General features: G+C 37.7%; 1 protein-coding gene across 1 annotated transcript in view; it reads right to left on the bottom strand.

Moving 5' to 3' along the window:
• Positions 1–1,182: 1,182 nt before the first annotated feature.
• The window catches only part of LOC121424502 (tyrosine-protein kinase receptor Tie-1-like), a 28,021-nt gene continuing 17,165 nt past the window's right edge, over positions 1,183–12,038 (bottom strand). Inside the window, exons 9-19 of the mRNA XM_041620217.1 lie at positions 11,791–11,946; positions 11,155–11,286; positions 10,176–10,529; positions 8,979–9,296; positions 8,473–8,546; positions 7,825–8,065; positions 6,982–7,084; positions 6,430–6,571; positions 5,845–5,920; positions 2,591–2,820; positions 1,183–1,976 (exon numbers count right to left, since the gene is read on the bottom strand). Of these exons, the coding sequence (XP_041476151.1) occupies positions 1,776–1,976; positions 2,591–2,820; positions 5,845–5,920; positions 6,430–6,571; positions 6,982–7,084; positions 7,825–8,065; positions 8,473–8,546; positions 8,979–9,296; positions 10,176–10,529; positions 11,155–11,286; positions 11,791–11,946 (2,027 nt within the window). The 3' untranslated portion in view covers positions 1,183–1,775. The remainder of the gene's footprint in view (positions 1,977–2,590; positions 2,821–5,844; positions 5,921–6,429; positions 6,572–6,981; positions 7,085–7,824; positions 8,066–8,472; positions 8,547–8,978; positions 9,297–10,175; positions 10,530–11,154; positions 11,287–11,790; positions 11,947–12,038) is intronic.

The following is a 12,038-nucleotide window of genomic DNA, read 5'->3' as shown; positions in this document are numbered from 1 at the left end:
TTATCACAAGCAATTGCACAGATGCAACTAATCAAAGTTGTTTGATTCTTACATTGTATAATTTTGACGTGTACATGACCTTTCAGCACACACACAAAAAAAAAGTATTGATACTGTCATGAAAGAGTCGCTCTGTATAAAATAAAGAAATTTATGAAAATTAAACGCAGCCGTGAAATGGACCAGTTCGTAGTTACCTCATGTACAATTTCAGTCAAATGACCTTTCATTTATTTCATTATGATAGGCAGATTTCAAAGCAAGATATTACGTTATTACGTAAGCATACCTCACATAGCAGGATGAAGAAATTGAATAGACCAGGTGACTAGAATAGCACATCAAAGAACACTCTATGAAGATATTTGTTGCATTTCTACTTTGAATGCATATTATAGCATGTTGTACAATTTGCAAAGTGTGAAATTCCAGTCGTTCGACGACGCATTGTTGTTTTTGTGGATGTAAATGAATTATACAATTAAAAAAATATAAGAATAATAAAGACATCGAAGTTGGCGCTTGTCTCATTAAATTTTAAACCACCATGTCACTTTAGTACCAATCATCTTCCTCTGATCATACACACAGTGGAACTACGAACTGGTGTATTCTGAAAGAATACTTTCTTTCAGAATTTGATGAAAACTTCAAACCAAGAAAGGGGACCTTTCCCTCTGAGTGGCTCTCACCCGGTCCTACTTCCTTAGGTTTGTATTCTGAATGTTGATCTATATATTCTATACTTCGAATGTCTTCCGACTTGTTAAACGTTCGGGTCGTGTGGTCCAGCGGTTAGAGCATTGGACTTATAATCGCAAGGTTGTGAGATTGAATCCCCACTCTGCCATTGTCTCCACTTTGATAAAAGGCCCGAGAGTAATACCTCGGTCACATTTGCTCTACGGCGGCCGTACGGAGAGTCGAAAACAGCCATTTTATTCATTTTTATTCAAACCACCTATATGTACCCGGTACAAAAACAAAATTTAAACTGCTATTGTCGACTCGCCGTAGAGCAAATGTGACCAAGGTATTACAACTGTCGTCTTTAAGGTCAGCCATTATGACTGATTAACCTAGAGATAAAATGTTTCCTAGGTAAATGGTTATATACCAGCTTGTTGTTTACCAGCAACATGCTGTCCTGCTGAGTTCCTATACGGGAGTAACCATAAACAGAATGTAAAATCGCAACAAGAACGGAAAGACTACAGAGTTTCAAACCTCGATCCCAACTGCGGGACACTCTCTTTATCCTTTGACTCTACAGCAAGAAAAGAACAAAAGAAGCCGGTAATTCAAATGAATACAAAATTCAAAGCTCTATAAATCAATAATTATATTTAATCGGCAGATTATTCATATTCAAACGAATATTCGTTATTCAAAGTGTACTTCTTAAATACAATTGCGTTGTGTTGAATCAAATGTCCGATTTCTGTAGTCATAGCACGTGTCAAATCTGGGGGGGGGGTTCAGGTGTCCTTTTCTTGAAGCTTGTTCTCATTGAAAGAATCACGTGACTTCAAACCAATCAAATGAAAGCTGTGGATAACCTTTCTGATATTTCTTGGAGATTATCACGAGGCACATATCCGGGGCACGTAATATATGGATGGATCTATCCAACATCCTATCGTTCATATACATTATGTTTTGATTTTATCAATTCCTATGCATTATTGCAGTCATCGTCTGAGTCAAAATTGTCTTTTAAAATTATTTAGATTGGCAGAATCACTTAGATCCGACGGATTTCCAGATCCGACCAATCATCGATAGCTGTGGATAACCGTTTCATTCTCGTTGGCGAGTATCGCGAATCGCATAACCGGGAACCGCATTGGATCGATGTATTCGTATCTGTGTTCGTCGTCCCCTTGCGCATGCGTAGTCGTCCTTATTGGTTTGGGCTTTCGGCATGATTTCGTCAAGCTGGCGGTGGCGATAGGCATCAGATAGCCATCATCCTGCTGTTAAAGGAAAATTATGGATATTTGATTTAAATATAAAAAAAAATGTTTGGCTATCCAGAGCCCTTAAACATCGGGACGTCTCCTGGTTAGCTTTAGAGCGGGATTGGGCATGATGACCAAAAGTGAACATTTTCTAATGTTTAATAACATACATGTTAATGGTAAAGTATGTATTTATTTAGGTGATAGTTAGGCATTAAAGCAATTAATGTCTCTCTCATTTCTGTCCATTTTCCAACTTTTTTTTTGTTCGTCTGCCTTGAGTATTTTTGTCATGTTTGTATAAAGGTATATGAAGAACTGACAAGTATACAGGCTTGTACACAATTTTAGGCGGTTTTTATCATTTCTGAGTTAAAATTACCAGGACTCGAGTATCTGTTGGATCCAAACTCCTATGTTGGTTAACTTTAGACCCTGAATATTCAAGAGGTGACACTGAAAAGAGTAATTATAACCACAAATTGGGTCATTTTCACCCTTTGTTTGGGGCCATTTATTAACACTATATTCGGTTCAAAACTAACCCAGATATTCAAAAGTGCGTTAACATGGTTAAGCAATCCTATTTATAATGAAACTGTACTCATATTGTGTTTTATAGGAATTACCAATAACTTGGTGCCATTTCCTTTGAGATCACTGACGCGCGCTGACGGGCGAGAGAAAGCCACAGTATCCCTCAGCGTTGATAACTCATCAGTCTTCTGCGCACGCGCTCTTCTGCGGAATCGTGCCACGCCCACAAATAGACCCGCCAATAGGAGAAGCCCGACGAACACACCCATGATGCTCAGGCCGACCTTTGGTCCGTGGATATCGTTCCGGCCGGAAAGGAGAGCTGAAAACCGACAGAAAAAGCGGAATGCCTCATATATTTTGCAGGAATGATAAAATAATGAGACGAAAATACAGCGCAGGTATTTAAATCAATGGTAATTTGGATCCATAGTGACTGTAAAGAAACGTGGGTATTTTTTTATTCAAGCTAATAAACAGAACGAATTTATTAGAGGCGTTTAATTAGGACAAACTTATTGGATGTTTTTAATTACTTGTGAGGAAATAACTAAGCTTTATGATTCATGAATCGTTTGTAAAAAAATAGTTCAATTACATCAATACACTCATTTATTCTAGAGTCTATTTAACACACTGTAAGATTATTATGAGTATTCCATTATGATTTGGATGGTGATGATGATGATGATGATAGTAATGATGATGATGAGGATGAGGAGGATGATGGTGATGAAAGTGATGATGAGGAGGAGGATGATATTGATAGTGATGATAATGATGATTGTAATGATGATGATAATGATGACAATGGTGATGAGGATAACATAATCATTTCTTATGATAATGAATTATGTATTTACCATGACAACTAGTTATGATTATTCAAATCATCAAACATCTTAGATCAGCTGAATTCGATCGCTACTTTGTGTTTAATTCGGTCATGTCAGAAGGCATTATTAAAACCGGGGAGCGTTTCATTAAATTACTTTCTCTGTCATATCCAAAAGTTACCTACCCGCCCTTTCAAACAGTAAAAATAATCGTAATTTAAATGGTGATTCCAGTGAAAAATAATTCTCATGACGAATTTTTAGCACGTGTGAAACCGAACTACAGTGCGTATCAAAAAAAAGTTTACACTTAGAAAAAATCCTGTAAAATTATATATTTGTAATATCCTAAAGATTTTTCCTCATTTTAGCATTGGTACAGATCCATTTAAGCAAATGACGATATAACTGTGGAAAAATATTTCCGCTTGAGTGAGCACCACTTACTTTTGAAAAGTTGGTGAAAAATGATTTGCGCAGAACTTTGAAATAGTTATGCGAATAAAAGTAGACCTTAATCATGAAGAACACGTGGAAATTAGTTAGTAAAATTGATTTGAAGATATCTTTTACCTTTTAAACTTGTTTCCCAGCCCAAAACACTTCGAAGAGTGCATTGCGCCTCGCCCCACTCCCCCACACACCGAGGCCATCGTGACGATATTTGCTTTACACTGAGCTGTGATTTACATGAAATGGCTTAGGCTTGATTTTCATTTCGTTAATCATTGTCAAGCTGGGGAAAGTGTGGAGAAACAAGTATTAAATGAAAAACGAAATGTAAACCAACTTTAAATGATAAAAACTTAGTGAAAAATGCTGGAGATGTCTGATATAAACTTTTGTTCAGATTCAGTTATGTCCTCAGATCCAGCTGGCACAAAAAGGGTAAAGGTTGTGCTTACTAAGTGTTGAAATTTCAAATTTGGGCGGCAAAATGGTTACAAAATGCTTGAATGCATCCGTTTTATGTCAATTGGCTAAAAGTGCTAGGAAAATTTATGAGAAATGCTTCGCAGGGTAAGTTTGATTTCGCCCTTTCCCCTTGACACAGCGTGAAAACAAGCATTTCTGCGCAAACAGATTTCTGCGAGCTTTACAAAAATGGACAGTGCTCACTCAAGTGTAACATTCTGTCAAAATTTTTACTTTCATTGGATAGATGAGACCCAAAATTATAATTATGTGTGAAAAAAATTGCCCACATGTTGTATATTTGTTAATTCCCATGGCTTTTTAAAAGTGTAAACTTTTTTTGATACGCACTGTAGAATCACAAATGCTAATCACAATCACGAATTCATATTCTTCTCCAGAGGTGAATTCTATGGTGGCCCTGAAGGACATCGTAAATAGACAAAATCGCGAATATTGGCGACGAAATTCAAGATGTCGTGAATTTCGTCGCCAATTTCGTCGTCAATATTCAAATTGGCGACGTCGTGAATAATCCGGGGTCAATGATTTTAGACCATGTTGGGGGAATCAACATCAAAATCTTAACCTACGGTTAAGTTTTTGAAATGTCATCATAACTTTAAAAATATATGGACCTAGTTGATGAAACTTAAACATAAGGTTAATCAAGTATCACTTAACATCCTGCATGAGTTTCTCGTCACATGACCAAGGTCAAAGGTCATTTAGGGTCAATGACCTTTGGCCGAATTGGGGGTATCTGTTGAATTACCATCATAACTTTGAAAGTTTATGGATCTGATTCATGAAACTTAGACATAAAAGTAATCAAGTATCACTCAACATCCTGTGCAAATTTCAGTTCACATGATTAAGGTCAAAGGTTATGTTAGGTCAATGAACTTTGGCCACTTTTGGGGGTATTTGTTGAATTACCATCATATCTCTGTAAGTGTATTGGTCTAGTTCATAAAACGTGGAAATAAGAGTAACCAAGTATCACTGAACATCTTTTGCAAGTTATAGTAGTTTTCAAAGTCAGCACTGCTGCTATATTGAATCGCGTGATGCAGGTGAGACCGCCAGAGTCATTCCACTTGTTTAATATTATGACATTGATAATAGTTATGATGATAAACATATTTTGATCACATTATGGTATAATGATTACAATTAAGTAAATCAATTCACATCATACAGGAATGATAATAGCAATGCACAGCAAAAACTGTGGTGTTAACAGGTGTACATAGAGGACCACACCAGTTATTTTACACCGGTGTTAAATTGGTGGTGTTAGTTTTACCCCTGTAGGTGTTATTACAACGCCTTTTGTTGTTACATTTACACTCTTTGGTGTTATGTTTAATCTCTAGGGTGTAATTTTAACACCTCAGGATGTGGTCCTCTATTAACACCAATTGGTGTCAGTTTTAACACCGCAGTTATGACAGTGTGGTAATAATGCTGATGATGGTGGTGGTGATGTTAGTGCTGCTAATGGAAAATAAAATAATGATGATGATAATGATCAATAAAATAATGATGATAATAACGATGATGATGACGATGATATATTGCATATATACTACCTGGTGGATCCTCTTGTGTTGAGAGAATAACTGGATCGCACCAATCACCAGCTCCTACATCGTTGACCGTTCTAACCTATAACCAATACAATAATATGATAGAATTTAAATCTAGCGCGCGTTTCACGAAAACTTACACTTATAACTTTGACATTATTCTATCATGGAAGCCTTGATTTTGATTGGCTGCCGAGCCTTGTTACCATGGTAGTTGCCACGATGGCATGTTTAACATAGTTGAACGTCGTTAAGAAACGGAACCCTGTACTGCAAAAACTAAGCGTTATAAATATGCAACCGGTGTTAAAACTTTACCTTCGGTGTTTAACCATACAGAGCATTTTACACGGGTGTTACATCCACGGTGTTAGCGAACACGTTTTGGGTTCGGGTTTTTATTTCACTCCTAACATCCACCTTTTCACCTGTGTACTTTATTTCTTTTTACTTTTTTTTACCTGCATATTTCTGAATTTCACTATGCTACCTTATTTGGAGAAAGGAATTTTATTTTGTACTTTTTAAGGGCTATGGAACGAAATTTGCCCTTGAATTCGAATTTGAATTTTTAAAAGAACGTCTCACCTTGAACGAATATGAACGGTTGGCCACAAGACCGTTTAATTCGTATTTCATCTCTTTCGATGAATTGTTGATTTGGATGGAGTAAGGTTTAGCAGTATCATCGTTTCCGGTTGCCCAAGACTTATACTGAAGGTCAAAAAATCTATTTCAAGGAAAAATCAAAACAAAGTTGTGAATAATGACATTGCTTTACAGGGCGCTGTGTAAGAGCACGTTAAATTACAAATGAGCGTAAGTGCCGAAATGAGGCGTAATCCTTTGATTAAACGCAAATTTGTGGAATATTTTTGGTTCCACTTCAACTGAACTTTCTTTAACCGCCTCATTACACTTAACTTCACGACTCGCGCTGGGTTTTGCAATTGAACGGAAGTAACGTGTAGCGCCCCCCTAAGATGAGAAGAATTAGAGTTTGCAATTGGTTCAACGCAAAATTTAGATGACAAATTTTGTAGATCAGCCAATAATCAAGACTAATGCATAATGATCTTGCAGAGGCTTTTATAGCTGTTCGCCACTTACACATCTTTTTTATTCATTATAAAAACTAACCTTATTTTCCCATTAATGTTTGCTGGCGAAGGAGTTTCCCAAGAGATCAGGGCGATTTCTTTGGTCGGTCGTTGAACGGTCAAATGGATAGGTGGAGGAGGAACTGAATAAAAAAAGAACAGTAGATAATAGGCACTGAAATAAAACAATTACTCACTTTTATCATAAGAGAACTATTGCTGGGCATGCGTAGGCCTTACGAGCGTCTTTTGATGGTTTGTGCCATCAGTATATTACTATTTTAATCGTAAATTTTGTCATCCCTATTTATTAGCAGAAGTAGTTGTAGGTTTTTTATCAACGTCCGTGGCTCTTATCTTGAATCACACCAATGAAAATGCTCTATGCATAAGTGGAAAAAATGTGTGCTTATTTTATTTTTAAGAAACGACCGAAAATTCCAAATTTGAATTCTAATGGCTGAAAAAAAAAATTAATGGCAACTTCACTTTAACAATGTTGGAGTATTATATGAGATCGAGTCTAATTCAAATCACTGATTCTTGGAAAAGGCCCTCTACTGGCCATAAGTTAACCCCTGATGTTAGACCACGTTATAATGGAGTGCCTGCTCCCAAAATATTCACCAAATGATGAATGTGCTCATACTACACTAATAGGACTCAAAAATTGCAATAAAACGAGGAGAAAATAACTTTTAAGCATTCTTTGATATGTCAAATAATGTTATGATATATGATATATACAATGGGAAGTTCAACAAAATGACCGTTAGAATTGTTTGGCTCAGACTCTATGATCTGATTAACTCATTTGTGGAACTCAAAACTCCATAACTCAAATGTGGAATTACAGATTCCCTGAACACAATTAATGACTCACTTTCTTGTGGAGAGTAAATTGTTACTTCTTCGCTTCTTTCCCCCTCCCCTGCTTCATTTGATAAACTTATGCTGAGAAGGTAGTTTGTGTAGACGTGTAGTCCAGTCACCACTTGATTGGTGACTGTGGGATCGAATATACGAAGTGTCCCCGTTTCGCTGTGTGCCGAGTCTATATCTCGATAATAGATATTGAATCCTACCACACCAGATGGACAGCGTATGACTGATTGGTCTGGAATCTGCACATAGCAAAATAATATTAAACCGTTTTCATATAAGTTTTGGATGAAAAAAGAAATCGGAAAAGTAAATATTGAAGAGTGAAGAAAAAGCATATTTGGAAAATATTCATCCATACAAACTGATAACACCTTTTAAACTAGGATTTGAAACACGAACCATTTCACAAGAGCAATTTAAAGCCTGTAAGTACATCATAAGTGATATTGATGTATCATAGGCTTGCTCGTAATTTAGGTTCCCGCACTTTGTTGTCCGCGTCTTGTCTACTGGAGTTACCCCGGTCAAACAATTAAATCATTTTACTTTTCTTTTATTTCATATACTATTTGCATTATTATACAGTTTGTTCTTCTTTTCGTTGTAAAATTACCGATTGTGTAATTCAAATCAAATTAATTTATACCTGCCATGCGACCGAGAGCTGTCGAGGAAACTTAATATCGCTGGATGGTAGGGGAGTTGTCGATCGACTCGGCACTGTATTAAAAAGTAAACCCAAAATTCACATCAAGTCTTTATTCATTGAGCAGAAGCCTGCAACTAAGACGCTTATCACTGTGTTTTTTCTTTTTATTTTTATGATTTCGTATCAGTTCATTTTCTTTTTAGTCAATATTTTCGTTTGCATTTCAAATGACTCATAACGAGGACAAATCTGGTTCGTTGCAATTTCAATATCTGAAAAGAAAGAAAGAATGAATGAATCAAAGAAAGAAAGAAAGAAAGAAAGAAGGAAAAAACGATGAAGACAGACACAGTAAGAAAGAGGAATAGAAGGACAAAGCATGCGCAAATTTTTCTATGCGATTAAAAAACTTTTAGCTCTAAAACTTTGTAGTTTAATGTTATAAGAAATTTTCGACATGACCCTTTTTCAATTGTGACCGTTTGGGTGCATAATACACTCACCCTGACAGAGAGTCCGCACAGTAGTCCAAGGGCTGGGTAACCCTTCACCTCCTAACCCCTCCCTTATTCCCGCCACACTGACGTCATACCATGTGTGGGGTCGAAGGTCAAGCTGCGTTGCCGATGTGCGCGTCGCCGGGACGCGATCACCCTTCATCCACGCGCGGCTTCCGTTCTGGCGGTAGAGCACGACGTATGCGACGATGGGAGGTTCTCCGATCCGATCCTGCCCAGCGTCACCCCATGATTGCCATCGCAGAGATATGCTGGTGGCTGTTTGCTCCGTTATAACAGGCGGGTTCTTCATCTCTGGTAGAACTGTAATATTATTGAAAGTGAAATTAAAGTTATTAGTTTTCTGTGTATTTGATTCATGTCCACTAAATATGTTTCAAATTATACAAGACCAAGTATAAGACAGGATAACTACCGACTCGAAATCAAACTACGGTAAACATTTATTTCAGGGGAGTTAGTTCAAGCCAAATGTATCTGCCCTATTATGGAATACTGGTCGGGGGCATTTCGTGAAAGAATATGTCGGACATTTTATGCAACAAGTCCTGTTTTATCCGACAATTACCATACTAACATTGCCTCTCAGCCAATCAAAATGTAAGAAAGTGGTCAGATCTGACGAATTGTCAGAGAAATATGAAGATGAAATGCTCCGTAACACAAAGATTAGCGATCAATCACCAAATAAACTGACCAATCATTATCAATGTTACACACGCATTAGGTTTAACATATTGACAATGGACCAATCAGTGCGGTTCTTTCATATTTGCGATTCATCGCAAACTTTTGTGTTACGGAGCTCTGGAGTTTACATTCAAGAAAATGTAGTCAAATTATAGGACGTTGGCTTCATCGAACACACAAATCCAAGCATATTGTAGTTCTGGGCAGTGGGATACCAATCCCAACCCATTGTAATGTTTTTCATGACATAACATTTAAAAAAATAGCGTCTGCTCCGTAAATGTGACAGAAATGTGCTCTCTACAGAATCATTGCCTGATTTTGCATCGCGACGCAGAACGCTTTCAGAAAGATAGAAATGTATTTTCAAATGCCCTTCACGGGCAACCAAGAAGTCTTCGTCGAAAATTTGTGAAACAAAACAGGAGTTTCTTCCCGGACTCTGTGATTTTGATAGATTTTCTTTTGTGAAATTCATATGCTTTGACTTACTGTATGCCTCCGCAGGAATCTCTCTTTGTGCCAGAACCTCTCCATTGGCACCGCTAACAACGCATCGAATTGTCTCGTCGGGGCGTATCCCATCCACACCGAACATGACAGTCTCACTGCCGGGCTCCACCACGGTTCCTAGCCGGAGCACCCCCGTCGTCTGTGTCTCGCCACCGGAGATACGGTAGAGGAGGACGGTGGATGCTGATGGAAGAATGGCAGATGGGTTTCTCGTCAACGACGCCGACGACGATGACGACGAGGATGCCAAGGGTGATTTTGACGATGTGATGGTGCAGTTGAAGGTGGCCGTTTGTCCCGTGTTCACTCTGGTTGTCGTCAAGCTCGAGATACCTTGAGTATAATCAAAATAAATGATGTTGGGAAGGCATATACCTTATAAGAAGGTCTAAAAACAATAAATGCTATTAATAATCATTTGCGCCAGTAAAATGTTTGAAACGAAATGATCTAGAATATCACCGTTTTCAACTACTAAGTATATGGTTTTATATATTTCATGTATCTATAAGTTTTAGTCCTTTGAGCCAATACAAGAGTTCTACTTTTACGGAATTAAAATCTTATTTATTCATCGTATGGTACTCAAGGGTGGCATTGTTGTTACTTTTCTAGGAGAAGAGGCAAAATGACCTTAATTTGGTTGTGAATTCCTTTTCTCAATCATACAACTGTATACTAGGGATATTAGATTAAACTCATTGGTTTCTCTTTTCAATTCTCTTCTTTCCTCTTTTCTTCCCCTTTTCTTTGTTTTCCATTCTCTCTTTATTTGTAGCACTTGGAAATTATAAGGGCGGTCAACCCTGCCCCCCTCCCTCCCATAGCAACACCCCTGATATAAAGTAGAAAGCCCTGATCTTCCCCTTTGTAAGGCTTGTAAAGGAAACAGCATGCCAATTACTAATGGAGCTACCCTACTAAAGAAAGACTTATGAATAAATAAATGAATAAATACCTGCTTGGCATGTAGGCTTAATGAACTGATCAAAACATCTCCCATTGCATTCCCCCGTCTCCGGGTGACATGCATCGTCATGGCATGGACAGCTCTCTGAGCAATCGATCCCAAATGCACCAGGGCGGCAACCTATTTCAGAATAATGATTTCATGACGTTTACGTTACATAACGTTACATGTTTCTTTAATCGATACAATTTCTTTTGTTACTCTTGGTGTTTATCCTAGTTTATGCCACTTTCGTCATTCTTTCAATGAGGAATTTTATTTCCATTAACGAAGTCTTCTACAACACCGGCTTCCGCGAAATAACCACCACCCTGCAAAATGAACACATTCATGTCTAATCGAATGACTGAAATACTCTTGTAATTATAACATCGAAGATCATAGGTTAATACCCGATGGCTAGAGATCCGGGGATGTACATTTTACTTTCAAGGAACACAGTTCAAATTTGCTATTCCCTTTGCACTCGCTTCAAACACTCGCTTTTTTATCTTCAAATATATTTGCACCCCTCCTCTTTCTCTCTCTCTCTCTCTCTCACGCACACACATACGCACACCCTCACACACATTACATACACACAACATACATGTAGAAGAGTGTGGGAAATAGAATGGGCCTTACCCGAGCAATGCTGACCACCGTCATACACAGTATACCCAAGGGCGCATTTACTCTGAGGACATTTTCCGTTTACCTTGTCACAAGCCGCGTTGTCTTTACAGTAACACTTACTGAGGCATGCTGGTCCATAATATCCATGTGGACAGTTATCAGGAACTAAAAGTAGTGATAAAAACGAAACAAACGAAATGGTAGATTTAGTTATATTCTAACCGAATGAAAATGTAGATAATATTTTTGCGAATAAA

The sequence above is a fragment of the Lytechinus variegatus genome, chromosome 11 (genome assembly GCF_018143015.1).
Source record: "Lytechinus variegatus isolate NC3 chromosome 11, Lvar_3.0, whole genome shotgun sequence".
NCBI lineage: Eukaryota > Metazoa > Echinodermata > Echinoidea > Temnopleuroida > Toxopneustidae > Lytechinus > Lytechinus variegatus.
The sequence above is the reverse complement of the archived record's forward strand: the minus strand, read 5'-3'. Positions and strand labels throughout refer to the sequence as shown.